General features: G+C 50.0%; 2 protein-coding genes across 5 annotated transcripts in view; both read left to right on the forward strand.

The window, feature by feature from the left end:
- UROS (uroporphyrinogen III synthase) overlaps positions 1-5,806 on the forward strand; it is a 38,517-nt gene extending 32,711 nt beyond the window's left edge. For 3 of the 4 annotated variants that reach the window (XM_032175401.2, XM_032175391.2, XM_032175382.2), the window contains one exon: positions 5,379-5,806. In XM_032175401.2, the coding sequence (XP_032031292.1) occupies positions 5,379-5,516 (138 nt within the window). In that variant the 3' untranslated portion in view covers positions 5,517-5,806. Of the gene's footprint in view, positions 1-5,008; positions 5,090-5,378 lie in introns of all 4 variants that reach the window. The other variant, XM_032175407.2, reaches the window with a different exon arrangement.
- Positions 65-27,964, forward strand: MMP21 (matrix metallopeptidase 21). The gene is made up of 12 exons (XM_032175456.2): positions 65-86; positions 8,188-8,327; positions 8,542-8,731; positions 9,115-9,197; positions 13,092-14,604; positions 16,166-17,780; positions 19,069-19,603; positions 20,675-20,814; positions 21,067-21,208; positions 22,807-23,064; positions 25,698-25,870; positions 26,440-27,964. Exons 6-12 carry the CDS (start codon positions 17,619-17,621, stop codon positions 26,737-26,739), a joined length of 1,710 nt encoding a protein of 569 aa, XP_032031347.1. The 5' UTR covers positions 65-86; positions 8,188-8,327; positions 8,542-8,731; positions 9,115-9,197; positions 13,092-14,604; positions 16,166-17,618; the 3' UTR covers positions 26,740-27,964.
- Positions 27,965-27,978: the final 14 nt, after the last annotated feature.

Here is a 27,978-nt window from a genome sequence, read left to right on the forward strand (position 1 = left end):
TGCAGGATGTGACCCAGAGCCCAAGGACAGAAACTGCCACTCACTGCAGTCAGGAAGAGCAAAAGGCTTCACCTGCCTTCTCACAGGTGCATCTCATGTGGGGAGTATGCCCCGCTCTCCCAGTTTTAAAGATGGAGCACGGGGCTCAGAGACGTCATATGGCCTGTCTGTGGGTCACACTGCTGAGAAGGAAGAGCTGCAATTTGAACCTGGGAAGACTGACTCCACATTGTCAGCCATGGTGATGCCTTGCCATGGTCTCAGGAGCTGCTGAGCAGTTGATGCACTTCTGGGCAGTAACTGATAGAATTCTCACACCAGTCCAGTGGTGGGTATCCAGAAAAAGGGGTCAGTGGTCCTCATTACAGGTGAGGACACTGAGGCCTAGAGAGGTTAAACAACTTGCCAAAGTCATGTTTTGAGTTACTGGAAGGCCCAGGACTCACACGGGTCACTGAGGAAGAAAAACAATATCTGAATCTTGTGGTTAGAAAGATTAGAGAGAGAGGCCGGGCGCAGTGGCTCCCACCCGGAATCCCAGCACTTTGGGAGGCCAAGGCAGGTGGATCACCTGAGGTCAGGAGTTCCAGACCAGCCTGTCCAATATGATGAAAACCCCGTCTTTACTAAAAATATAAAAATTAGCCGGGCATGGTGGCATGCGCCTTTAATCCCAGCTACATGGGAGGCTGAGACAGGAGAATTGCTTGAACTCCAGAGACTGAGGTTGCAGTGAGCCGAGATCACGCCCCTGCACTCCAGCCTGGGTGACAAGAGTGAAACTCCGTACCCGCCCTATAAAAGAAAAAAAGAAAGAAAAAGAAAGATTAAAGAGATAGGACCCATAAAGTGGTTAGCATGGCAACTGGTCCATAGTGAGGGCTGACGTTATATTGCAGGTCAGGATGGGTCACGGTGCTGGCCTGCTCTGGTTCTTGTCCCTCTGTGTCATGCTGCCTCTCTCCTGGGCCTGTAGGAGGAGTCCCCACCTCCACCCCACCTCACCCACCCCCGAGTCACGCAATGCTGTGAGATGCCTGGTGGTATAAGCCTAACACAGTTTTCCCCAGGCTTCTTAGTGTTTGCCTAGAGGAAGAACAAAAGATTTATACTGTATCTTCTTTCAAAGCAAGCATGTTTAAAAGCACAAATGGATACTTGGCATCTGAATGAAGAACTCAGGCCTTTCTGAATAGACTGCTGCCTGCACTGTCCATACCCGTGGCAGCTGGGGACTGAGTGCGTGTGCCTATCCTGCATCTGTCACACCCATTTCTGCAGCCCTCCCCACTCTGAGGACCTCTCAGTAGCCCCCTCACCTCTTACTACAGTGATTGATTACCCTGCCTGCCAGTAGTTAACACCTCTGCCATTGCTGGGGAGGACAAAGTGACAGAGCTGGCCTTGCTCACAGTGACTGTGGACTGCTTGGGGGCCACGAAGGCACTGTGTGTGGGGTGTGAGTTGTCCCTCGACACTGGGACTTGGCGCTGGATAGTGAGGTGCTTTCAAGGTTCATAGAGGACACAGTCCTAGCCCGTGAGTTGGTAGTTAGGCTTTTCTGTCTCAGCTCGGCCTTAGATTTGCTAGTGTCATCCCTCCCCAGGAGTCCCTGTAGGGCCCACTGTTTGTACAGCATTGCACAACATGCAGGCGCACCACAAAAGATCAAAGGGGGTGACTTCTGGCCTGAACTTGCTACTTATCATTGACTTGGGAAGACCATGCACTTGTCTATAAATGCCACAGAGATGTCACTCCAAAGCAGTAGGTCAGCAGATTCATAATCACCACCACCACACTAATGGCAGCAACTGAATTTCCTGTGTACAGGAAAATGCCCTTGCAGCCTGTGAGGTGGGTATCTTCACACCTAGTGGTCACTAGCCACAGTGGCAGAGCCAGGCTGTGAACGTGGCTGTTGCCCCCACAGCCAGGCTGGTGCACTCACGTCCAGTTTGTGCCAGGGATGGAGAAAGAACATTGATGCTGGGCCCCCCTCGCCTAGCCTGGGGAAGACTACTGCTCTGTGGGGCACTATCGTGTGAACATTCATGGACACAGAGGAGTGAAAGGCTCCTGTGAAAAAGCTGCCGTTTCACCAAACTGTTGATAACCCTGCTCTAGGACCACAGTCATGTTTGCCATTTGCTGGTTCCCAGTCCCAGGGAGTTTCTTTTTTTAAAATTTTTAAATAGCTTTATTGAGATGTAATTCACAAACCATAAAATTTACTTTTTATGATTTTAATACGTAAACTTAAAAAAGTTTTTTTTTTTTTTTTTTTTAGAGATGGGGTCTCATTATGTTGCCCAGGCTGATCTCAAACTCCTGGCCTCAAGTAGTCTTCCCACCTGGGCCTCCCAAAATGTAGGGATTACAGTTGTGAGCCACCGCGCCCAGCCCAATATGCAATATGTAAACTTTAACATGATTTTTATGATAGTCACAGATTTATGCAACCATCACCACTGTCTAGTTCCAGGACATATCATCACCCCAAAGAGAAACCCGGTACCCATTCGCAGCCACCCCTCATTCCCTCATTCCTCCCACTCCTTGGCAACCACTCAACTGCTTTTCATCTCCATGGATTTACCTATTCCGGACATCTCATATTAATAGAATCATACAGTATGTGGTCTTTTGTGACTGACTTTTTTCACTAGCATAGTGTTTTCAAGGTTCATCCATGTTGTAGCAGGTACCAGTACTTCATCCCTTTTTATTGCCAAATAATAGTACATGCTGAGGACCATTTTATTTACCCATTCACTAGTTAATGGACATTTGGATTGTTTTCCACTTTCTGGCTATTAAATAATGCTGAACATTCAAATACAATTTTCCGTGTGGACATATGTTTTCATTTCTCTTGGGTATATATCTAGGAGTAGATTTATTAGATCGATGGTAACTTTGTTTAACATTTGGTCGAATTACTGCTATTTTCCAAAGTGGTTGTGCCATTTTGCATTGTCACTAGCAATGTATAAGGGCTCCAATTTCTCCATATCCTCGATGTCCTTATTTTTCTGTCTCTGATTATGGCCATCCTTGTGGGTTTGAAGTGGTTTCTCAGCATGTATTTGATTTAGATTTCCCTAATGACTAACAGTGTTGAGCATCTTTTTATGTGTTTGTTGGTCATTTTTATATCTTCTTTAAAGAAATATCTATTCAGATCCTTTGTCTACTTTTAACCCAGGTTATTTGTCTTTTTATTGTTGAATTGCCAGAATTCCTTATTCTGAATACAATTTTTTTTTTTTTTTTTTGAGATGGTGTCTCGCTCTGTTGCCCAGGCTGGAGTGCAGTGACACAATCTCAGCTCACTGCAACCTCCACATCCAGGGTTCAAGCTATTCTCCTACCTCAGCCTCATGAGTAGCTGGGATTACAGGTACACACCACCATGCCTGGCTAATTTTTGTATTTTTAGTAGAGATGGGGGGGTTTCACCATGTTGGCCAGGCTGGTCTTGAACTCCTGACCTCAGGTGATCTGCCCACCTCGGCCTGCCAAAGTGTTGGTATTACAGGCGTGAGCCACTGCACCTGGCCTCTGAATACAATTTTTTTTTTTTTTGAGACGGAGTTTTGCTCTCGTTGCCCAGGTTGGAGTGCAGTGGCACGATCTCAGCTCACTGCAACCTCCGCCTCCCGGGTTCAAGCAATTCTCCTGCCTCAGCCTCCCAAGTAGCTGGGATTACTATATGTATTTTTAGTACAGACGGGGTTTCACCATGTTGGCGAGGCTGGTCTCGAACTCCTGACCTCAGGTAACCTGCCCACCTCGGCCTCCCAAAAGTGCTGGGATTACAGGCATGAGCTACCATGCCTGGCCTCTAAATACAAATTTTTTATCAGACATATGATTTGTAAAAATTTTCTCCCATTCTGCAAGTTGTCTTTTTACTTTTTGATAAAGTTCAATTTATTGGTTTTTTCTTTTGTTACTTGTGCTTTGGGTGTTGTATCCAAGAAACCATTAATTTACTGTTGCTTTAATTCAGTGTTTTGAAGATTTACTCATATGTTTCCTTCTAGGAGTTGTGTAGTTTTAGCTCTGAACTTAGGTATTTGATCTGTTTTGAATTGATTTTTGTGTGTTGTGTGAGGTAGGGATCCAACTTTATTTTATCCTCAGGGAGTTTCCTAAGCAATGGGTGCTTAGCAAGGCAGTACTGTGGGTGGGGCGGGAGCGGGGCCTCTGCAGGACAGTGGCCTCCCTCCCCTCGTTCTGACTCAGCCGGAGGAAGGAGCCTCAGTCCTGCAGCATCCTAGGTTATGCAGAGGTACAGGTGGCTTGTTACCTCCACTACCACCTGGCCTGCTGCTCACTTGCTGGGAGGTAGGATGAAGCAGAGTGCTGGGCAGGGGCTGCCAGTGTTGGATGCTCACTTGCTCCCAAACAGGTTTGGGGTCCACAGTCTCAATGCAGAGGAGAGTGGGGGATGAGGACCTTCTCTCATTTAACCCCCACACTAGCCCTCTGAGGCCAGGGTAACTGTGCCCCTTTTATAGGTGAGGATCAGAGAGGCTAAGGGACTTGCACTAATAACAGCTAGCAGGGGGCAGAGCCGGGACAGAAGCAGTGCTCCATCCCAGGCGAGGCTCTGCACAGAACCATCAAGCCTGTGGTGCTTGTTCAGAGAGAGGTGTCCTGTGGATGAGGCCAGTGCCCCGGATTGGCTGATTGGAAGGATCACGACAACATAGGCAGCAGCCCATGACGGTCATCGAGCTTATCTCTGGGCCAGGCCAAGTGGTTCACACCTGTCACCTCATTTAATCCCCACAGCAGCCCAGTGAAGAGTCCTGTTATCTTTTCGGTTTTACGGATGAGGAGATGGAGGCCAGAGAGGATGGGCCACGGGCCAAGGTCATTGTCCTGTGGAGCTGGAATTTAAATCCCAACCCTGTGGCCGCAGAGCCCTGACCTTGATGGCTCTACTTTCCTGGGGATTCAGTCACTGCCCCTGCCACACCGTCCTCCCCTTGATCAGACCCAGAGACCCCGATACCCGAAGCAGAACTGTCTTCAGCTAGAGCCTCTGAGGAAGGACTGTGCTGACGCAGCCATGATGGTGATCACCAGCCTGGGGCCTTCATGTCCCTGCCCTCACCTGAGCCTGGGAACAGCGTGCTGTTGCTCAGGGTGGCAGAGAGACTGTGATAAGAGCGTGGATGCAGAGGTATTTTGCACGCTCAGAAGCTGGGCTCGAATTGGGCAGTGTTGTCATTTTTATAAACACGTCACATGAGCAGTAACGTCTAACCGCAAGGCTGGCTGATGGCCCCTGCACACATCCAGCCGCCTGCTGCCCCAGCCCCTGCTGGTGTGCTGAAGCCCTGTTTTCTCTTCTGTCTTTATAGTTTGCAGCCATCGGCCCCACTACGGCTCGCGCGCTGGCCGCCCAGGGCCTTCCTGTAAGCTGCACTGCAGAGAGCCCCACGCCACAAGCCCTGGCCACTGGCATCAGGAAGGCTCTCCAGCCCCATGGCTGCTGCTGAGTCAGCCACCTAGTGCTTGCCCCATGCAGCCTTCCTGGGCTGGGCTGGCTCTGGACAGAGCCGGGCATGGGCAAGGCCTCTTGGGAGCTGCTGCCAACAGACTCCTGCCTCAAGCCTGAGTGGAAGCACCTGAGGACCGGGGATCAGGACCTGACCTGGGGCTGGCCTCAGGCCCACGTGCACGTGACTGCCCTCTGTGGAAGCCAGCTTAAACCCTAGCCCTGTGAGAGCTTCCTGTGCCCAGCAGGAAGGAAATCAAATAAACCACACTGGCTACCTGTGCTTACTGAGTGTATGGTTACTATGTGTCATTTCAAGTGCAAAGCTGTGTTCAGGGAGGAGACAGGTATGCCCACCTGTGATAACCCACAAACCTGCTATGAATCAGAACATTTTCTCTATATAAAGTAGGTTTATTCATTCTATAAAAAGGACCGTGAAGTTCCTGCTTGTGAGCTATGAACAATTGTAGTTCAAATATAGAGAGACTTGCTGTCCCTCAAAGATGCAACTGCAGCGTTAGACAGTCAAACCATCTGATCTCCCAGGAATCTGAGGGGCTGGAGAGGTCAGTATTTACTGAGAAGAGGTTCATGTGCAAATGCAGTGCCCTGCAGAAGGGCTTTGGAAATCTGTTCCCAAACTTCATTCCCAGTTCATTGGCAAAGTTCCCAAACTTCATTCCCAACTCAGCCTGAAATTTAGGCTAAGTTGACTGAAACCCAGACTTGTCTCTTAGTAGCATGTGGGCTGGTGGTGGGAAGGCTCTGCCCACATGCCTCTGTCTCCTTGAAAGATCTGGCTGAAAGGCATTTGGGTTCCACGTCTCTGATCTCCATTCCTCATGACAACCCTGAGGAGTGGACATTCCTATCATTCCATTTTTCTGGTGAGGAAACAGACTCGAAGTGAAATGATTTCTCAGGGTCGCATAGCTAGTGAGTGGCAGAACCAGAACAAAATTTAAAGGGATGGATGAGCATAAGCACTTAGACCTAGACTAATGAAATTCATCAGCCACCTCATATGAGATTCACACTAGTTGAGAGGTTAGAATTCAGTGATAATTGTTCTCCAAATCTTTATACAGAAATTCTTTGAGAACTGTTCTAAAACTGGATTATGGTGATGGTTCCATGAAGTGACCACTTGTCTCAGAATATTAAGGAAAATAATTGGGCAAGCACTGTTTCATACACGTTTTCACCATAGTACCAAAGTGAAATAGATTAGCCCATGAACTAAGAACCTGGCTGTATGTTAGAACCACGTGATGTGCTTCTAAAATGAAATTGCTCAGGCCCCACCCCTAGAGATTCCCCTGAATTGGTTTCTAGAATAAAGCCCAAGCAGCAGGTGTTAGACGCTCTCCAGGTGCCTCCAGTGTGCACCCATGTTTGGAAACTGCTGGATTGCAGGAATGGGGTCCCCTATAGCTGGAGTGCGATCAGGAACGCCCTCATGCATGGTGAAGAGACTGGAGAAGCAAGACAAGCCCGGAAGTGAGGAAGGAGGAGGAGAAGTCCAAGCTGTAGGCAGACAAGCATGGGCGGGATGTGTGGGCCTCAGAAGCACACGTTGAAGGAGGAGGAACAACACCTTGTTGCAGGGCAGGGAAGATAGGTTCCTTTTCAGAGCCTTAGGGGGTGGGGGACAGAATCAGGGACAAAGGTTCACTAAATGTCTACATGCTAGTAAACACCACACGTGTGTCCTTTCATCCCCACACAACCCGAAGCCACCTTTTGAAGAGGATGTGAGGCTATCAACAGTTCTGGTGTAGCCTTGTTTCAGATGGAGTGGGCCAGGGCATGGTTAAAGATGGTTCTGTTTGGGATCAGGAAGGCAGGGAGCTCGTGCAGGGGCGGGAGATGAGCAAAGCAGCAGGTGCAGTGTCCTCGACCATTGCGTGAGTCGGGAGCCTGGGCTTGCTTTGGCAGTTGGGCTGGAGATTCCTGAGAACATGAGGGCTGAGTAGGCAAAAGCCAGTTGGAAAGGGACTGTGGAGAAACCCTGGTTCTGAAGGTATTGGTGGGACAGAAGGTAAGATCTGTAATTACCCAGCTCAAGAAAGTGAAGCCCAGGGATGTCACACGTCATTTCTTCTGCTCACCCTCCCACGGGACTGCAGTTTCTGTTAAGGGCAATAATTATGTTAATCATTCTATGGCTCAGTGGCTAGATGGGAGTGAACAGAAGCTGGCATAAGGCTTTCCTTCAAAGATACAACTGCAGCATTAAACAGACCATCTGATCTCCCAGGAATCTGAGGGGCTGGGAGGTCAGTATTTACTTAGAAGAGGTTCATGTGGCCAGGCACGTTGGCTCACGCCTGTAATCCCAGCACTGTGGGAGGCCGAGGTGGGCGGATCAGGAGTTCAAGACCAGCCTGACCAACATGGTAAAACCCCATCTCTACTAAAAATATAGAATTAGCCAGATGTGGTGGAGGGTGCCTCTAATCCCAGCTACTTGGGAGGCTGAGGCAGGAGAATTGCTTGAACTCAGGAGGCGGAAGTTGCAGTGAACTAAGATTGTGCCACTGCCCTCCAGCCTGGGCAACAAGAGCAAAACTCCATCTTAAAAAAAAAAAAGGTTCATGTGCAAATGCGGAGCCCTGTAGAAAGGCCTTGGAAATCTGTTCCCAAACTTCATTCCTACTTTTTAACAGATCCAGCTGTTCCTGATGTGCTGGGGGAAGTTCAGCTTTGAGTTTGTAGATGTTCTAGGTGCCTTCCCAGAGTCAATGTGGGAAGCCGGGTCGAAGCCAGAGTCTCACACGACACCTTGAGCGGCAGTAGGCCCAGGATGGTGAGTGAGTCGCACCCCCCGCCCTGCCAGCTCCAGACAGAGTAACGCCCCAGCAGGCTGGGTGGCCAGCCTCCTTGTGTCCTTCCTGAGGATCAGAAGGGACAGAAGGGTGGGGTGGGAGAAGACACTCAACAGATGTGCTGCACAGGGTTTTGCCACAGTGTGTGACCTACATTCCCTTTTTGCATCTGCTCTCATGTGCCTTCCCCTCCAGCTCCTGGACTGAGGAGAGTTGCTGAAGAAGTTCATGCAGGGAAGGAATAAAGGATCACACAGGAATTTGAGAGCCAAAGTACAGTGCAACTGGCCCCCAGGCCCAGAGGGGCTAGCGGTAAGAACTGAAGATGTTCCCTCTGGACCTTCCAGCCACAGCTCATTGATGGGACATGTTCTCAGACACTGTTGTAAGTTTTATGTGCTTTAACTCATGAGTTACATGTGGTCACTCACTTAATGAGTTAAGCGTTGATACAACTTCCCTGTGAATAGAAGGTAACGAAAACATTGTGTTGTATACAAGTCTTCAGAAAATAAACTAGCAAGAATCATTTTACTAAAAATTCTAAGGAAGTAGATGACAGGGATAGAGTCAGTGAGGTGGTCTCAATATTCATTACTCTGGAAAAAGAATCCTTGATGTTCAGCAAAGTACGTGGCCATTTGGAATAAGAACAACATTTCCCAGCTTCCTTCGCAGGGAGGCATGAGAGTGTGATTAAGTTGTAGCCAAGGGGATGTAGTGAGATGCACACCCCTGACATCATTCTTCCTTTTTCTTGGAATACAGATAGAAGAGCTGGAGCTCCAGTAGCCATCTTGGGCCCTGAGATGACATTGGGGAAAGGAAGTTTTCTAGAACAAGATGACACTGTGAGCACAAAAACTATCCCAACTCTAGATTTCTTGAGTGTAAAAGACTTCTGTCTTGTTTAAGCCACTATTACTAAGAGACTTTTTCTTTTACAATCAAATCTAAATGATAAAATAATCAAGTGAATTGGTAGAGTAAACATCAAGATAAACCATTTCCGAGTTTGAATAAAATGCCCTTTTAAGAAAATCTTGGCCGGGTGCAGTGGCTCATGCCTGTAATCCTAGCACTTTGAGAGGCCAAGGTGGGTGGATCACTTCGAGACCAGCCGTAACTATTTAGGTTACAGTTCACTGTATACGGAGAATTCTTTAGGCTGAACTTAAAACATGTAAGGAGGCAGCTTTAGGCTAAACCTAACACTCTGAATTAAGAGAGACTTAAACATTTCTCTTCAACATCTCATTTAATCCTCAAAATAGCCCTATCAGGTGGGTCCTATTACCTCCATTCCAGAGACAAGAAGAACTGGACTTGGAGGAATTTAATGCCATACACAAGGTTAAGTGAGATGAAGGCAGATTTGAACTTTGCTGACCAAGGGCTAAGGGAGAGTTAGATGGGAGAGTGTTCCCATGGGAACGCCGGAGTCCACCTCACCTTGGGGCTCCCCAGGACTGCAGGATGGGGGTCATGTTCCTCAGCATGGTCTCCAAGCCCCCTTCTCAGCCTTACTTGACTGCCCACAGTCCATGTGTACGCGCAGCTCCAAACTGTGGCCACTCCACTTCTCTGACATTCTGAGACCTTGTTCTTCTCAGGGTGTTTGTGGGCCCCTGAGAGCTGGACCTGTGCTTGTCTCTGCTCCCTGAGCCCCTAGCAGAGGCCTAGGACTCCTAGGTGTGGGGGGTAATGATCAGAATCCCACCTTTATGATCAGTGATGCTTTTCCCAGATAAACTTCTCATCTCAGCCCCAGCAGCAAATCATGAACAATATTACTTATTTCTCAGAACATTTTACACGTTGTTTGTTAATCACCGGCATTAAGCTATTGACCCTACCTCCAGTGGGCTGTAGCAGCACTTTCCTCAGTGGTGAACACATCTGGAGGCAGCAGCTCAAACTCTCTTAACGGATGGGAAACTGATGCTCCGACGACAGAGTAGAGATAGAGACTCCTCAGCGTCAACCCGCTTTCGGCAGCAGGACAGGAACTGGTCCTGGGCCTGAGATGGTTCCTTCCTACACCCTTCTCCAGGGTGCTGTGTCCACCTCTAAGCCTCTGGACCCTCTGACATGTAACCTGTGTCCCCTCCCCAAGCCAGCAGAGAGACCCAGGCATGGTGCGGTTATGGAAGGAGCTGGTTCTTGTTTTCAGCCTGATGAGTCCCTCAGGGGCGGCACATGTGTAGCAGCTTTTCAGGAGTATCAGGGGTGACGGGAGCCAGGGGCCACATGGTACAGATGGGAGAGAGGCCAGCAGATGGGTCCAGCAGCAGTGAGTTGAGCTTTGCCGTGTAACCTCGGCGACAGGGGCTTTAATCTGCGTGGAAAATTCTGCATGATTCATACTCATGGGGCCTGTCACCAAGCTAACTTACTGAGTTACTTTACTCAGTGTTCGTCGTGTGACTAAATTTCTGGACCTGGGGAGTTCATAACTTTTTTCTCATCTCTCACCCAAACACCCCCAAGTCCCGTAAAAATTGCATTTCCAGGGAGGGAAAGGAGTCCCATGTAACCAGCCAGACCCCATCTCTGAGCCAGGCCAGACCGCTTCCTCCTCCCTCTGAGTCTGGTCTGCTTCTGGGGTTCTCTCAATGTATTAGGTTCTCCAGAGAAACAGAACCAATAGGATAGATGGACAGACAGAGAGAGACAGACAGACAGACAGACAGACTAGGGGGCTCTTAGGGGAACTGGCTCACATAATTCTGGAGGCCGAGGAGGCCAGCATCTGTGGGCTGCAAGCTGGAGACCCAGGAAAGCCAGTGTTTGCAGTTCAGCCTGAGCCTGGAGGCTGAGAGCCGGGGAGCTGGTGGTGTGACTTCCAGTCCGCATCTGAAGAAGGCCTGGGGAGAAGGCAGTGCTTCTGTAAGTCCCGGGGTCTGAGGGCCCGGGAACCTGCATGGACAGGATTCAAGGGGCAGAGAAGATGAATGTCCCAGCTCAGAAGTGGGAGGATTTGCCTTTCCTCGGCCTTTTCGTTCTCCTCGAGCCCTCAGTGGACTGGATGATTCCTGCCTGCTGGTGAGGCTGGCTCTTCTTTACTAATTTAAATGCTCATCTCTCGCAGAACACCCTCACAGACACACCCAGGAACAGTGTTTTACCAGGTCTGTGGCCATCCCTTGGCCCCGTCACACTGACATACAGAATTTACCATCGTGCTTGGGAAATCTCAGCTTCTCCGCTGGTATCGTTGCTGTTGCCCTGGCAGCTGCCCTGCGAAGAGCTGGGTTTGACCAGCACACTGAGGGCATCTCATCAGAGGGCCCCACTCTCAGAGCAGAACCAGCTGGGAACGTTCTGAGGGATACCACCAGCAACAATGAGCATAATTCTCATGCGGAGGCCAGGAGGCCTGGGTGTCCCTCGGCAGAGAAGTGCAGGCGGGTAGTGAGCGGGGCCTCCCTCCTGCAACCTCTGAGCAGCCTCCATGTGCATCCTTTGGGGAGAGGAACAAGCCCCAAACGCAGACTCTCACGTGTGTAAAACACAAGCAGCTCTCCCCAGGGAGGCCGAGGGTCCTATGCCGGCCCAGAGACGGGAAAAAGGGTTTATTCGTGGATGAAAAGGGACCAAAATGCAGTCTGGACAGAAGGGAATCAGGACAGACACTGGGAAGAGTCTTTCCCTCTCACAGGCACGCTCTGCAGCTGGAAATAACTGCCCTGATGCTGATGGCATCACTCCCCAGCACCTGGGCCCTCTGAGCTCTGTTCACTTTCAGAATCAGAACTGACTCCTCGCTGAACATAAGGCTCAAAGATCTCCTGTGGGAATGACTGTTTCCAAATATTATTGTCCAACTATACTAAGAATATGCAAATCCAGGCTGGGTGCAGTGGCTCATGCCTGTAATCCCAACACTTTGGGAGGCCGAGGTGGGCAGATTGCTTGAGCCCAGGAGTTCAAGACCAGCCTGGACAACATAGCAAAACCATATCTCTACAAAGACATACAAAAATTAGCTGGGCATGGTGGCTCACACCTGTAGTCCCAGCTACTTGCGGGAGGCTGAGGTGGGAAGATCACTTGAGCCAGAGAGGTCACGGCTGCAGTTGAGCTGTGACTGTGCCACTGCACCTCAGCCTGGGTAACAAAGTGAGACCCTATCTCAAAAAAAAAAAAAAGCAAATCCATTTTGTAAATGATGAATGTTTCAGGGGAAAAAAACTTCAATTCTCCCACTGACAATTAGGTTATGCATCTCATGGCTTACAGAGATTCTAGAAGCTCCAAGCCAAACCCTTGCACAGTCTCAGAAACAGGAGGTGGCCTGCACAGACCAGGAACCAGTTTGTGCAGGAACCTCTGTCCCTCATGTTGTCTTTATTGTAGGTCACGTGTCTTCCTCTGACATTTTCCCTCCTAAATCCAATTGGTTTCCTTGAAATCCAATTAACCTGCAATGAGCAATTGGTTAATCAAACATTCTCAACCTTAAGCAGCCAGTACATTCCAAAGCTTAGTAATAATTGGAGAGAAGAATCCTCTGAAAGAAGAGCAAACATCCATATGGTGAACATACTTCCCCAAGTCAAGCACCCAAGCTGCACGAGGCCACCGTACCCATAAAGTTTCTTAAAGAATAATAACTTTAGGGAACAAGACCCTTCAGTAATGAAGCCCTCAAGCCTATGATCCCTGTCTTAGTCCATTTGTGATGCTATACCAAAATACCTGAGACTGGGTCATTTATAAATAATAAATTTTTTTTTTCACAGCTTTGGAGGCTGGCAAGTCCAAGAGTAAGACTTGGTGTCTGACGAGGGCCCAGTTTCTGTTACCAGATGGTGCCTTGAACACTGTGTCCTCATATGGCAGAAAGGCAAAGGGCTGAATGCTCTCTGAAGCCTGGCTTCTAAGGGCAGAAGGGTAGAGCCTTATGATTCAATTACCTCCTCAAGGCCCCACCTCTTAATACGGTTGCACTGGGGATTAAGTTTCAACATGAACTGTGGAGGGAACACAAACATTTAAGCCACAGTAATCCCTAAGGGGAATCATCTTACCCCACTGGGGAGAGCTGTCATGCAAGTTTTCAGATTTGACTTTCAGAAGCATAGTCTTCGACCAGAGCTGGTGGAATGGACAGAACTGCCAGGCTTCAAGCAGAACAAGGATCGTGGTGGGTGCCCAAGCTCCTCCTGAGCACCCCTTCCCAGCATCCCAGGTCCCGCCTTTCCCCCCGCAGCATTTGGTGTGGGCCCAGTGAGGAATGGATCCCCTGGGTCACAGTGTAGGACAGTGCCTTCCCCGGAAAGCCCTGTGTCCTAGAGCCCAGGAAAGTGTTCTAGGGTGCGGCACAGTCAGAAAAACAGAGAGGAGTTGACGATAGCCAGAGGGTTTCACCCCAGGAGACACAGTCTACACCAACCTCAGAAATGCACAGAGGTTCTTTAAAAAGTAGCCAGTCCTGGCATTGTCCACTCAAAATGTTCCACCTGAACTTACAGTGAACCCAGACTCCTCATTTGCCCTATGGGTCCTTCCCCATCTGACCTTCACCTGCTCCTCTTCATCCTCCCCTCCCAGCTCACTCCTCCCACTCATGTCCAGCCAGGCTGTTCTTTCTTCCCTACTATCGTAGGTTTGCCCAGCCAGTCCTAGCCTCAGGGCCTGTGCACTTGCCCTTTCCTGGCCTAAAATGTACACCACTCCCGAACCCCCGGTCCCATGTGACTGAGTCGCTCTGATCTTTCTGCTATTGCTCAGATTTCATCTGCACAAGAGGTCTTTCCTGCTCGCCTGAATATTCACTCTTCCCCATAGACACTCACTTTCCCTAATTCTATTCCTAGCACCTGTCACTATTGGAATTCTCCATTTCTTTTTTGTTTATTGTCTGTCTTCCCTACTTAGGATCTACATTCCATGAGGGTAGGTGTGATGGTTAATACTGAGTGTCCACTTCATTGGATTGAAGGTTGCAAAGTATTGATCCTGGGTGTGTCTGTGAGCGTGTTGCCAAAGGAGATTAGCATTTGGGTCAGTGGGCTGGGACAGGTAGACCTACCCTTAATCTGGGTGGGCACCATCTAATCAGCTCCCAGAATATAAAAACAGGCAGAAAAACGTGAAAAGACTAGACTGGCTTAGCCTCCCAGCCTGCATCTTTCTCCCATGCTGGATGCTTCCTGCCCTCGAACATCGGACTCCAAGTTATTCAGCTTTGGGACTCAGACTGGCTTCTTTGCTCCTCAGCTTGCAGAAGGCCTATTGTGGGACTTTGATCGTGTGAGTTAATACTACTTACTATATCTACCCTATTAGTTCTGTCCCTCTAGAGTACCCTGACTAATACAGTAGGGAATGAATTTGTCATGTTCATTTCTGTATTCCCTGTCCCTAGGACAGTAATAAGCATTTGCTGCATGATGACTGAATGAATAACTAACAGATAGCCCCACACAGGCCTGTGCACACCTGCTCTTCTTGGAGACCCTTGACATAAAATTCTCAGTTCTCATCTGCAAAATCACAGTGCCCAAAGAACTTTAATTCATTTCCTGCAAGCCCTCTGGATACTGGGGTAGAAATTCCTGCAGCAAACCTGAACCTCTACTTACTTTTGCCTTCTCATACTCTGCCCTTATCCTGCCGTTCCCCTGCCCCTGAGAGTCAGCCTCTCTGGGCTGTGTGTGACCCACCAGGAAGAGAGGAGGAAACACTCAGGAAAGTGGGAGATGCGGGGGTTGCTGTGCAGCGCAGGAGCCCACGGGGAAGGGGCTGTAGTCCTGAGTTTAAAGGAAATGGATGAGCAAATGAGTGCTCAGCAAGATGGAGGAGACAGAAAGCCAGATCCGCCCAGGGTGCGGCCCCCAGTGCAGGGGTGGTAGGAGGCTCTCAGGCAAGGGCTTGGTCGGCATCTGTGGGATCTGAGCTGGACAGAGTAAAAACCAAGGATCCAAGACAACTTAGGTGGGTGAGGCAGAAGGACCCTCAGGACCCTCGGTGCAGCTGGGGGTCAGAGGGCCATGCGATAGGGACAAGAGGGTGAGAAGCTCCGAGAAGAGCCAGCGGTGGGCATCAGGGGCTGCCTATGCCTGTGGGATCAGAGGCGCAGCAGTCCAGGGGGTGCCAGGGCTGGGCCAGGCGAGGCCAGGCCATGGGTGACTCGATTGGAGTGGAGGTGAGAATCTTCAGATCACAGTCATGGAGGGGGAGGTCAGAGCAATGCACCAGTCATTCACAGGGATGCCAGGGTCAGCCAGGACAACCAACGAAAGGACCTGGAATACAGGAGAACTCTGCAAGAAAAGGGGTGAATGCATCTTGGGGAGAGGACAGCTACTAGGAAGGCTGGAGGTGACCCAGAAAACTGTCATGAGGCTCACAGGAGCAGGGCACTTCCCTGAGTGGAGGCAGCCATCAGGGACAGGAAAACCCATCCTGCTCCTTGACCTGTGCAGCCTTCACCAGGGAGGGAAGGGCAAGCTGTAGTCTCTACTGGAGACAGGTCTTAGGGAATGAGGAGCATGTTACGGGTCCTTCTGGGGACAGACTAAGCATTTAGTGGCCTGTATTAGGGTTGTCTAACTGCTGCACCCACCAACCCCAAATCTTAGGCTCCACGTAATACAGTTGTGTTTCTTGCTCCTGTCACAGAGCAGTCAAGGGTTTGAGGGTGGCCTTCCATCGGGGGATTCAGGGATCCAAACCACTTCTGCTGGATGCTTTGCATCTGGTCAGGAGTTGAGGGAAGAGAAATCACAGAGAATACGAGGGTGGTCTTAGAGTTCAGGCCTGCAAGTGGCACACATCACTCTATCCGCTTTTTTTTTTCCTTTTGAAACAGGGTCTCATTCTGTCATCCAAGTTGTTGTGCAGTGGTGTGATCTCAGCTCATTTCAGCCTTAACCTCCTGGGCTCAAGTGATCCTCCAGCCTCAGCTCCCCCAAGTAGCTGGGACTATCCGCACGCATGCCACTACACCTGGCTAATTTTTGTATTTTTAGTAGAGATGGGATTTCACCATGTTACCCAGGCTGGTCTTGAACTCTTGCTGGTCTTGAACTCCTAGATTCAAGCAATCCACCCACCTTGGTTTCCTAAAGTGTTGGGATTATAGGTGTGAGCCACCACGCCCGGCCGATGCCGAGCTAATTTTTAAACATTTTTTTATAGAAATGAGGTCTCATTTTGTTGCCCTTGCTGGTCTCAAACTCCTGGCCTCAGTCCTCCTGCCGCAGCCTCCCATAACGCTGGGATTATGGGTCTGAGCCGCTGCACCTGGCCTCTCCGTATTTCTATGATTCTCCATATTCCCATGGATGGCTGTGACCCAGTCAGTCTGTACTCTCGGGACGATGTCTGCTCAAATAAAAGCCCAGTTCAGGGAAGGCTCTGTCTTCGGGATCCCAGAGAAACTTGAGGCTTCTCCATGAGGGGAAAGTAAGTGGGCTGAGGTGATTCTAGTTTATCCTCATATAAAAATCTTTACCCACAGAATGGGACACTGTGCAGTCATTAACTAGAACGATAAATACTTACATTCAGAAACAGAAAAGTGCCTGGGCTTGTAAGGAATACAGAATAGAGTTCATGTAAAATGAGAGACACACACAAATACTTCTCTAGGCACCTGCGCATATGTATCTGCAAGAATGTTCACTGAAATGTCACCACCGGAATCAGAGAATGTCTTCTTCATTCTCAGTACTTTTACAATTTATACTATCTGCTCAGAAGATCTCCTTTATATAAAGATAAACAAAAAGAAGAAAAGCCACACAAAAAATGTCTGAGAAACAAACTAAAAATCTCCAAACCCCAGTTCACCAAGAAAAAAAAAGTGACCCAAACTGTTAGCAAACTAACGGTCGGGTTTTTAAACTCAGGCTCGGCTCTGCGGGGCACGTTGTTAGGAGCGCAGTCTCGTGCCTCTGTTAATTCCACAGCTCATTTAGCGGCAAACTTGCCCACAGTATATCTCCATAGAAATGGAACCCACAGGCACTGGCAACTGGAGGGTGTAATTATCTGAGGACATGGCAAACTCTGAAGGCTGAAAGAAGGAGTTCTCACACCAACAAGAAAGGTGAGCCTGGGGTCTTCAAAGGCAGCACGCCCAGGGCCTGCCACGTGGCCTCCTAGTGGGCACACTTCAGGGCTGGGTGAGAAATGCTCGGAAACCTGGGTGCTCCCTCCTGGGTAGCTTATAAAAGCCACCCTAGGTGCTGCTCCTTAAGGAGAGGTGACGGGGACGGGGACGAAGCCAGGCAGTGAGGGCAAGGGTTCAGACCAGGCCAATGCTCGCCGCCTCCATCTTCCGTCCGACACTGCTGCTCTGCTGGCTGGCTGCTCCCTGGCCCACCCAGCCTGAGAGCCTCTTCCACAGCCGGGACCGCTCGGACCTGGAGCCATCCCCACTGCGCCAGGCCAAGCCCATTGCCGACCTCCACGCTGCGCAGGTAGGAGGAAGCTGGAAGAACAGCAACACCCCCAGGCACGTGCACGCGCGCGCACAGGCACATGCACACGGACGCACAGGCACAGGCCAGGATGCCGGCTGTGCAGGGGCAGAGAAGGGCCAGGCAGGCTGGGCTGGTAGGGAGGAGTGGCTCCTGTGGCTCCTATTGGAACAACCATGAATCGATGCTTAACCTGATTCGACAACCCCACAGGTCAGCCCTAGTGAGAAAGAAATGTCAGTGCGCAGACAATAGACTCAAATGCCAAGTGCCTTTCCAAAGGCAAGCATGTGATACTGTAGTGGCCAAGGCACTGTCCGAAGGTATTCTGTGGCTGCTCACCATGCCAATCTCTAGATGTAGAGAAGGGGACAGCCCTGCAAGGTTCCCCAACACCGCAATAGTAAGGATCCTAACAGCTGTCTGGGGTGGCATCCGTGGACTTCACCGGAGTCTGTGGTGAAGCACCCAGGAGGTCCAATGCAGGCGATCCCCTCCTCCAGAGAGTCGTGGTGGGGGGCAGGGAGTGGACCCATGAGGCCCCTTCACCTGTCCTGGCACGTGGTCCTGTGGTCACCATAGGCCTGAAGCTGATGCTCAGGGTCAAGTCCAATCCCCAGCTCCCACGGTGCCCCAGAGACCAGGGCAGGGAACAGGAGAGCCGCCCTGTAGCCAGGCCCTCAGCCGCCTGGAGGCCGCAGACCTCCCTTCCTCTGTGCGGCCATGAGGAAGCCACCCAGGTCCTCAGACCCAACCAGTGCCAAGCCCTTCAGTTCGAATTCCCAGCTCTCAGGACATCCCTCCCCATGGCCTTCTCTGCGGTGTGGCCACGCCTGGACTTCCTTGGCATCCCCCACCTGCCCCGCACGACCTGCCCCGCATGGCCGGGGGGAGCGTCTTCCTCCCCCGCGACCTCTCACCTCCTCCCGGCACTCGCCTACCCCGCTGCCCAGGTCTCCTGCTCCTCGGGCCCTGGGGCGCCTCTGACTCGGCCTGGTGCCCATGCAGGGCCCGCACTCAGGAAGGCGCCCAGGACTCGCTCCTTCTCTCCTGTCTCTGTCTCTCACTGCCGCTCTCTCTGTATCTCTCTCTCTCTCTCTGTCTTCCTATTTCTATTGCTATCTCCATCTGTTTCTCCCTGTCTGTCTCTCTGCTTCTATCTGTTTCTATCTCTGTCTCTGTCTCTGTCTCTATCCCCATGTCTCTGTCTCTCTAGACTTTGGGGCAGGGCAGCTCGGGAGGGCCCCGGGCAAGGCGGCCCAGATTAGGGTGCCTTTCTCTCCCACAGCGGTTCCTGTCCAGATACGGCTGGTCGGGGGTGCGGGCGGCCTGGGGGCCCAGTCCCGAGGGGCCGCCGGAGACCCCCAAAGGCGCCGCCCTGGCCGAGGCGGTGCGAAGGTTCCAGCGGGCGAACGCGCTGCCGGCCAGCGGGGAGCTGGACGCGGCCACCTTGGCGACCATGAACCGGCCGCGCTGCGGGGTCCCCGACACGCGCCCACCGCCCCCCGCCGCCCTGCCTTCGCCCCCGGGCCTGCCCCCCAGAGCCCGCTCCAGGCGCTCCCCGCGGGCGCCGCTGTCCCTGTCCCGGCGGGGTTGGCAGCCCCGGGGGTCCCCTGACGGCGGAGCCGCCCAGGCCTTCTCCAAGAGGACGCTGAGCTGGCGGCTGCTGGGAGAGGCCCTGAGCAGCCAACTGTCCGCGGCCGAGCAGCGGCGCATCGTGGCGCTGGCCTTCAGGATGTGGAGCGAGGTGACGCCGCTGGACTTCCGCGAGGACCTGGCCGCCCCCGGGGCCGCGGTCGACATCAAGCTGGGTTTTGGGAGAGGTAAGAGTGCCCCGGGCTCCCGACCTGCCGGCCCCAGTTCCTCGGGGACCCTGGTGCACATACCCCCGCCTCCGCCACCTGCAGAATGGGGGGCTAAGGCCTCCCGGCCTGTCCCAGGGGCACCTGTCAGCGGGGCAGGCAGAAGCCTCCGGTCAGGGTCGTCTTGTCAGAATCATGGTCACCCTGCAGAGAGCCTGGTGTGGCCTACGGGGACACTACGGCCGGCCCTAGGCGCAGGCTGCTGCCCGGGCTGCTCCTCAAAGTCCCACTCGGGCCCCCTGCCTGTGCCTCCAGCTTCCCTAGGGAGCAGCAGCCAGGACCTCAGGACAGGGTGGGGCCAGGAACAGGTGCCACCACCTCCCCCGTACAATTGGACAAAAGCGGGACAAAATGCTTTGGACATCTAGCAACAGAAGTATTTTTAACGGGCAGATCAAGCAGAAGAGGTGATCACTGCCACCTGGAATTGGGTGCTGGCGTCGCCAGGAATCAGGTCTTGGCCTGATGGGTGGGATCTGGGATACCCACAAAAAGGCACCCAGAATGGAGAGTGGATAAGGGCGTGGAAGTGGTCAGAGACAAACAGCAAGCAGACAAGCCACTTTGCAGCCCCATCTGTGACCTGGGGGTGCCCAGGGCTGTCTTCTGGTCTCACTGGGTTAATGTCCCAGGGTGAGAAGTACAGGGACACGGTTGGCTGAAAAAGACAAATTTTAAGGGACCTGGCTTCCAGTATTTCACGACCTCCGCAGAGTCGAGGATCTGGCCCCAGTCTTGTCCGGGTGAGGCCTTTTTGCCATCTTCCCAGGCCCCCAGCCCGGCTCTCACCCAGCCCCCCTCCCCTCTGCTCCCAGGCACGTGGTGCCTGCTGGTCTCTGACAGTCTGTGGACTGTAAACACAGTTTATAAACAAACCGTCTCCACCCTCCGCACACTGAGGACTTTACCCAGGAGTTGCCGCTCTGTCTGCCTCTGCTGCCAGTTCCTGGAGGCTGGGGACCCCCTAGGTGAGGAGTCTGTCTGTGGGGCACTCATCCTTCACCGGGACCACCTCCTTCTCCCCCTCGCCAGGCCGGCACCTGGGCTGTCCGCGGGCCTTCGATGGGAGCGGGCAGGAGTTTGCACACGCCTGGCGCCTAGGTGACATTCACTTTGATGACGATGAGCACTTCACGCCTCCCACCAGTGACATGGGCATCAGCCTTCTCAAGGTCAGTGGTCCTGAGCCGCTCATGTTGATAAGACACCAGCAGTGCTCATGGGCTGACGTCCAGAAAGTCCAAGCTTTTCCCATGTAGTGTCCACATCCTCTGAGGAGGTGAATCTGTGGAATGGCTCCCCAGTTTCACTGGTGCTCCCCTCTTCACAAGCACCGCTCCTCTCGAAGCACAGGCCTGCGTCTGTTACGCAGGGATCCATCGTCCAGGCTTCACCCAACGCCCATGGTGTGTGTCCCCTTCTAGGTGGCTGTCCATGAAATTGGCCATGTCCTGGGCTTGCCTCACACCTACAGGACGGGATCCATAATGCAACCAAATTACATTCCCCAGGAGCCTGCCTTTGAGTTGGACTGGTCAGACAGGAAAGCGATTCAAAAGCTGTATGGTAAGACTGCTGGGGAGGGCATCCTGAGCTAGCGGAGGACACTGTATTCCAGAGCACAGCAGGACCCCGCTCACTCCTCACTGGGAACCTGGGCCTAAGAGCGCAACGTTGTACAACTCATGTCACCCAAGGGCAGCCGCCCTATAGCTCCCTGATGCCATTCTCTCAGTTAAAAAGTGGTTTTGCCCAGTCGACAGCCAGTCCCTCCTGTGTCCTCTCTCACCACATGCATTTCCCAGGAGGACAGTGAATGCGGTGGTTTTCTCAACACAAGCGGGCCCCCAACCCGTGCTGTGGCATCCCACCAGAGACGCACACACTGGAAGCCCTGGGAGTTTACTGCAATCCCAAAAAACTGAGCTTAGCCTGGCCAGGATAAGCTCCAATCTCTATTTAAAATCGTTCAGGCCAAACGTTCTAGTGGTTGATTATTTAATTAAAGTGGTTAGTAATTTAGTACCGAGGCCCAAGGGAAGAAAGCTGTCCTCCTCTTTTCCATTCAAAGGTCCCTAGGCCAGGCACAGTGGCTCACACCTGTAATCCCAGCACTTTGGGAAGCCAAGGTGGGCGGATCCTTCATGTCAGAAGTTCGAGACCAGCCTGGCCAACATGTTGAAATCCTTTCTCTACCATAAATACAAAAATTAGCTGGGCATGGTGGCACACGCCTATAATCCCAGCTACTTGGGAGGCTGAGGCAGGAGAACTGTTGAACCCATGAGGTGGAGGTTGCAGTGAGCCAAGATTGCACCACTGCACTCCAGCCTGGGTGACGGCAAGACTCCGTCTCAAAAAAAAAAAAAAAAAAAGTCCCTAACAGAGCCCACCCCATTTCTGTTCTCACATCCGTCTGTTCTCAGCACTGTCTTTGGAGACAACAACAGCCAGGACACACGGAATTGCCCCAGTGGAAATCTTACTCTTACATGAGCCCAGAATCAAACTTCTCCCCTCTAATGAAGTCAAACTGCCATCAAGGTGTCAAGGGAGGTATTCACTAGCTATATTTAGGGTGGTCAACCGTACATAACTTCACAACCAAACTGAGATGCTTCTGAGAGTGGCCTGGGGCACTGTGAAGAATGAAGGCAGGATATGCCTATGAACCAGGACTGTAGCAGGCAGCCTGGCACCTCCAGCTCCCTCTGCTCACCACCTCAATCTTTTTTTTTTTCAAGATAGGGTCTCACTCTATCGCCCAAGCTGGAGTGTAGTGGACTGATCTCAGCTCACTGCAGCCTCAACTTCTCAGGCTCAAGCAATCCTCCCACGTCAGCTTCCCCAGTAACCTGTGCCAAGGGACCACAGGCACGTGCCACCATGCCCGGCTACTTTTTGTATTTTTTTTTTTTAGACACTGGGTTTCACCTTTGCCCAGGCTGGTCTTGAACTCAAGCAATCCTCCTGCCTCGGTCTCCCAAGGTGCTAGGATTACAGGCATGCGCCACTGCACCTGGCCCCACTTCAGCCTTACATGGTGTCTTGCTTTAAGGTGTTTTTATAGAAAGCCCCAGCTTTGCAACTGTCTTCATTCAAGTCACATATGAAAATATAAGTTTTACACCATGTATGTGACAAGTGGCTTTTTTTTTTTTAAGGCTCCTGTGAGGGATCATTTGATACTGCATTTGACTGGATTCGCAAAGAGAGAAACCAATATGGAGAGGTGATGGTGAGATTTAGCACGTATTTCTTCCGCAACAGCTGGTACTGGCTTTATGAAAATCGCAACAATAGGACACGCTATGGGGACCCTATCCAAATCCTCACTGGCTGGCCTGGAATCCCAACACACAACATAGATGCCTTTGTTCACATCTGGACATGGAAAAGAGATGAACGTTACTTTTTTCAAGGTACAGATTCTTCATGGATGGTTCTATTTCTCTTATTAAATGAATGCACTCAGAAGGAATGTCTTGAGCCCCTATCAAGGAATCTGTTGTAATGCTCTCGTCATTACTTGCTTTAATTTCTGTCTGCTCCATCAGACTGGAAGCTCTGAGGGCACAAGGATTGGGTTCTATTCCGTTTTTTTGTTTGTGTGTTTGTTTCTGAGACAGTTTCACTGTTACCCAGGCTGGAGTGCACAATCACGGCTTACTACAGCCTTGACCTCCCGGGTTCAAGTGCTGTTCCCGCCTCAGCCTGCCGAGTGGCTGGGACCACAGGCACACACCACTACACCTGGCTTAATTAAAACAATTTTTTTCTTTTTTTTTTTAGAGATGGGGTCTCACTATGTTGCCCAGGCTAGTCTTGAACTCCTGGCTTCAAGCCGTTTTCCCACCTTGGCCTCTCAAAGTGTTGGGATCACAGGTGTGAACCACTGCACCCAGGCCCTGATCTTTTTAAGAAGGCACTAAGTCACCGAATGAGTGAGTGAACTCTCCTAGGTACTAAGGTGGCTGCCAAAAAACTGTAAGAAAGGGCCCTGCCCTGCAGGAGTTTTAATCTGGTTCTGATGGGAAAATAAAATACCTTGGACGTCTAGCAACAGAAGTATTTTTAAGGGGCAGACCAAGCAGAAAAGGTGATCACTGCCACCTGGAATTGGGTGCTGGCGCCCCCAGGAATCAGGTCTTGGCCTAGACTCAAGGATGGGTGGGATCTGGGATGCCCAGAAAAAGGCACCCAGAATGGAGAGTGGATGAGGGCGTGGAAGTGGTCAGAGACAAGCAGCAGGGGAGAAGCCGAGGGGCTGGGAGTGAAAAAGCCACAGAGCTGTGAGACTGGGGTCCATCAAAGCTGGCGACAGACTTACCCGGGATGAGATCAGGCTAGAAAGGCGGGTTGGCCCAACCACGGAGGGTCGGGGCTGGACTTCACTGAGCAGGCCATGAGCCATCAATGACAATTGCTCAACACGGAAGGTCAGTGTTTTGCTGGAAGACAGAAACTGATGTGGTGGAGCCTGGGGGGTCATGGGGAACACATAAAGAAAGGCAGGTCTGGGGCTCTTCCTGCCGCTGCTCCTTTCTCACACCTGGTCTCATTCAGTACCCTGGACCCGCTGCACGAGGCGCGCTGCCTTTGCAAAACCAGACAGCACAGAGTCCGATCATAAACATGACTCTGTGGTCACTGCTTTTTCCTTCCCCTTTCCTATCCAGAGACAAGCTGTGCAGCCCCTCTGCCTGAATCCTGGTAATATAACCATAGGGCTTTAAATTGCTCAAAAAGACTTAACAAGGCGAGAGCCAAACCGAATGAACTTTATATGCAAATTTTACCGTAAGGATCCTGTACATAAATTTGGTCTCAGTTTTCCTTCATATCACACAAAGGAAGAATTAGTTCAGTTACATAGAGAAATTGCCTTACAGCTGACGTTTACAGTGCAGGTCTTTCAGAGTTGGAAGCACATCTTTCAGGGTTTTAAGAAGTCCCAAACAGAATTTATGTTGGCAACACTCAAATAATCTTAATTATAGATTTAGGTCATCATACGGTAACTGCCACAATACAGCTGTATTTTATTCTTGGAGCTTTAAAAACATCTTAATTTGCTATGAATATTTTGGATTAAAAGAAATTCCTGTTAAGAGTGAACTGCATCTCTAACTGGACATATGTCACATTGTTCTCAACGGTGAACTTTTCCAAGTATATTAAATATTTGGTTGCTAAGGAACGTACTGCTTGGGGTGTTCGGTGAGCTGTGAACACCAAAGTATCTAAGTGGATTTAGTCTATTCTGTTGGCAAGATGCCGAATATTCAGGATTAGGAACTAACAAGAAGAGGCTAAAATAAGCTCCTACTGATTTAGAGCACAAAATGAGCATGTGAACTCTGAAACAGAATGGAGCAAAGTTCCATTTCACAGGACAGTGGGGAGCCTCTCTGGAGTGGCATTTGAGTCCTGGCTTGCATTCCTGGCTCAGCCTAGGCTGTCCGACTATGGACGAGTCACTTCAGCTCTCTACTCCAGTGTCCTTGTTTGTAAGATGGGTGTGGTGGTGGGACTAGAGGACTCTGAAACACTCAAGGTATAATCCAATCATAAGGATCATGATTTCTTCAGTAAAAAGAGGGCTTAGATTGATTAGGATAGGAAAGTGATTCCAAGCCTTGGGCCACTAACATTAAAAGGAACATCTTTAGATTATAAAGGAAGAAGAAAAAAACATTAAGATACTAAGGTAAAAAAGACATGATTTTTGCTGTTTTGTTTTTGCTTTTGATGAGAGCCGGGAGGATGATGTTCATGGGGCAGGGTTTGCTTTTGCTGTGAAAGGCAACCAGCATTCCAACTGCAGCAGTGATGGCCAAGAATAACGCACTTCCTGGGTTAAATGTAGGAGTAATTCAAGACCCGGGGAAATGGCGGAGTGGAGGCTTCACTCAGATGCCAAAAGCCCCGCTTTCTCCTAGAATCATGGCAACACATTGTACAGGATTGGCTGAGACCTAGATTGAAAATTGTCCTCTTTGTCACGTGATTTAATAGTAATAAACCACATGAACGTATTTTGTTTGGCTCTCAGGAAATCAATACTGGAGATATGACAGTGACAAGGATCAGGCCCTCACAGAGGATGAACAAGGAAAAAGCTATCCCAAATTGATTTCAGAAGGATTTCCTGGCATCCCAAGTCCCCTAGACACGGCATTTTATGACCGAAGACAGAAGTTAATTTACTTCTTCAAGGAGTCCCTTGTAAGTAGAAGGCTCTTCAGCCTAGCAATGCTTCTGTCATCCCTAATAGAGATTCGTCAGATGACCAAGTTCGTATTTAAAGGCTGTGCTTGGCCTGCCACAGTGGCGCATGTCTGCAATCCCGCACTTTGGGTGACCAAGGTGGGCAGATCGCTTAAGCCCAGGAGTTTGAGACCAGTCTGGGCAACACTGTGAAACCCATGTTTCGGTCTTAACAAAAAATACAGAAATTATCCAGGTGTGGTGGCACGTGCCTGTGCTCCCAGCTGCCTAAGAGGCTGAGGCAAGAGGATCACTTGAGCCTGGGAGGTCGAGGCCGCAGTGAGCTGTGACTGCACCACTGCACTCCAGTCCAGCCTGGGCAAGAGTGAGACCAGGCCCAAAAAAAACCCAAAAAACGTGTACTCACTTCAGATCTAAATAGCAATGGCAGAGCACAATGGAAAATTAAGAAGTTCAAGTCTAAAGAATTTGGTACAAAGTCTTGAGTTACTTATCTCTTTGTTATAAATTAACCAAAAAATATTAATAATTTTCAGAAGAACCAGTCTATCTTATTTGCTTTGCAGGTATTTGCATTTGATGTCAACAGAAATCGAGTACTTAATTCTTATCCAAAGAAGATTACTGAAGTTTTTCCAGCAATAATACCACAAAACCATCCTTTTAGAAATATAGATTCCGCTTATTACTCCTATGCATACAACTCCATTTTCTTTTTCAAAGGCAATGCATACTGGAAGGTAGTTAATGACAAGGACAAACAACAGAATTCCTGGCTTCCTGCTAATGGCTTACTTCCAAAAAAGTTTATTTCAGAGAAGTGGTTTGATGTTTGTGATGTCCATATCTCCACACTGAACATGTAATGAGAAAAAGTAGGAAATGGAGAGTCATAGGACTTCGCTAAGAGAAAAATTCTGATATTGTTTACAAAGAAAACCAGATTTTCAGTAGCTGAAGAAAATATGGCACTGTAAGTTAAAACCCAATGGGAAAAGTCTTAGTTGAACTTTTAAAATACTTGATTTAAAAACAATTGCTCAGGGAAAACATAATTCATAACCTAAATGGTTTAAAAAAACAAAAAAACAAAAACTAAGCATCCAATGATCTTTGCCTGCTTTCTACTCTGTGGGGCTCCGCCCATCCCAACTGCGTGCCCACCTGATTGATGGGAGTTGGAAGGGCGGCCAGAGCCCTGGGTCAAGCTATCAAGGAAGGAGATGCCACAGAGATGATTTTACTGAGGGATTTAATGGGAAAGTCACGGGATTCAAATAAATTGCCCTCCACAGTCCCTGTCAGAATGACATTTCTCTAAAGACAGTGTACAAAAGGTTTTCATGTGTATTTCTCTCTTGATCTTCACAACTCTGTCAGCGTGGCAGGATGGATACTACTGTACACATTTCCAGTCATATTAGCCAAAGTTCATCTGTTTGTATCCTGCCAAAAGTCAAACCCAGTGGTAGCTCTGGGTCCTCATCTCCAAATCCCAGCCCAGGGCCCTCTGCACTTCCTCTGTGTCACTGTGGTGGTCTCGGGCCCTGCAGTGAGTTGCACCCTCTTGTTTGAACACACAGGCCTGCAACCCAAATGGCCCTGAACAGAACAGCTTTGCTGGTTCACTGTAATTCATTTAGTGTTCTCTCCTACCACTTTATATGACAGTTTACTTAGGTTCTAAAGACCAGACTACCAAAAGGAGACTCTTGAAGCTAGTTGGATAATTTTATTTCTCCAATATCAGTTATATCTAGGATAGGCATTATATCCCTTTAACTCTTACATAATATGGCTATTAACTCTTAACCCAAACAAAAACCCAATGTCATTTGTAATGATGTGAACAAAATCCGAAATTAACTGAAATGGATTCAGTAGCCTCAATGATCAGGCCACAAATACCAAATTTCTTCTTCTAAAGGAATAGCTAAAACACAGGTACTTCAGGAAATTTTAAGTTAAAAACAGCAAATTACAAATGTATTTTATAAGGATCTTTATTCCCCCCTGTAGGAACTTTCATGTTATTGCTTTGACAAAGGAAGATAACTAGAATTTATTCTTACTTGCTTAAGAACAAATTTTCCTCTTGACTGAAA

This window comes from Hylobates moloch, unplaced genomic scaffold, assembly GCF_009828535.3.
Source record: "Hylobates moloch isolate HMO894 unplaced genomic scaffold, HMol_V3 SCAFFOLD_3, whole genome shotgun sequence".
NCBI classification, from domain to species: domain Eukaryota; kingdom Metazoa; phylum Chordata; class Mammalia; order Primates; family Hylobatidae; genus Hylobates; species Hylobates moloch.

What these genes read in the sequence shown, in the direction of transcription:
- MMP21 (XM_032175456.2), top strand. Translation starts at nt 17,619, where the DNA reads ATGCTCGCCGCCTCCATCTTCCGTCCGACACTGCTGCTCTGCTGGCTG. An exon ending in TGAACGTTACTTTTTTCAAG is followed by an intron (nt 23,065 to 25,697) that starts GTACAGATTCTT and finishes TTTGGCTCTCAG; the next exon opens with GAAATCAATACTGGAGATAT. An exon ending in ACTTCTTCAAGGAGTCCCTT is followed by an intron (nt 25,871 to 26,439) that starts GTAAGTAGAAGG and finishes TTTGCTTTGCAG; the next exon opens with GTATTTGCATTTGATGTCAA.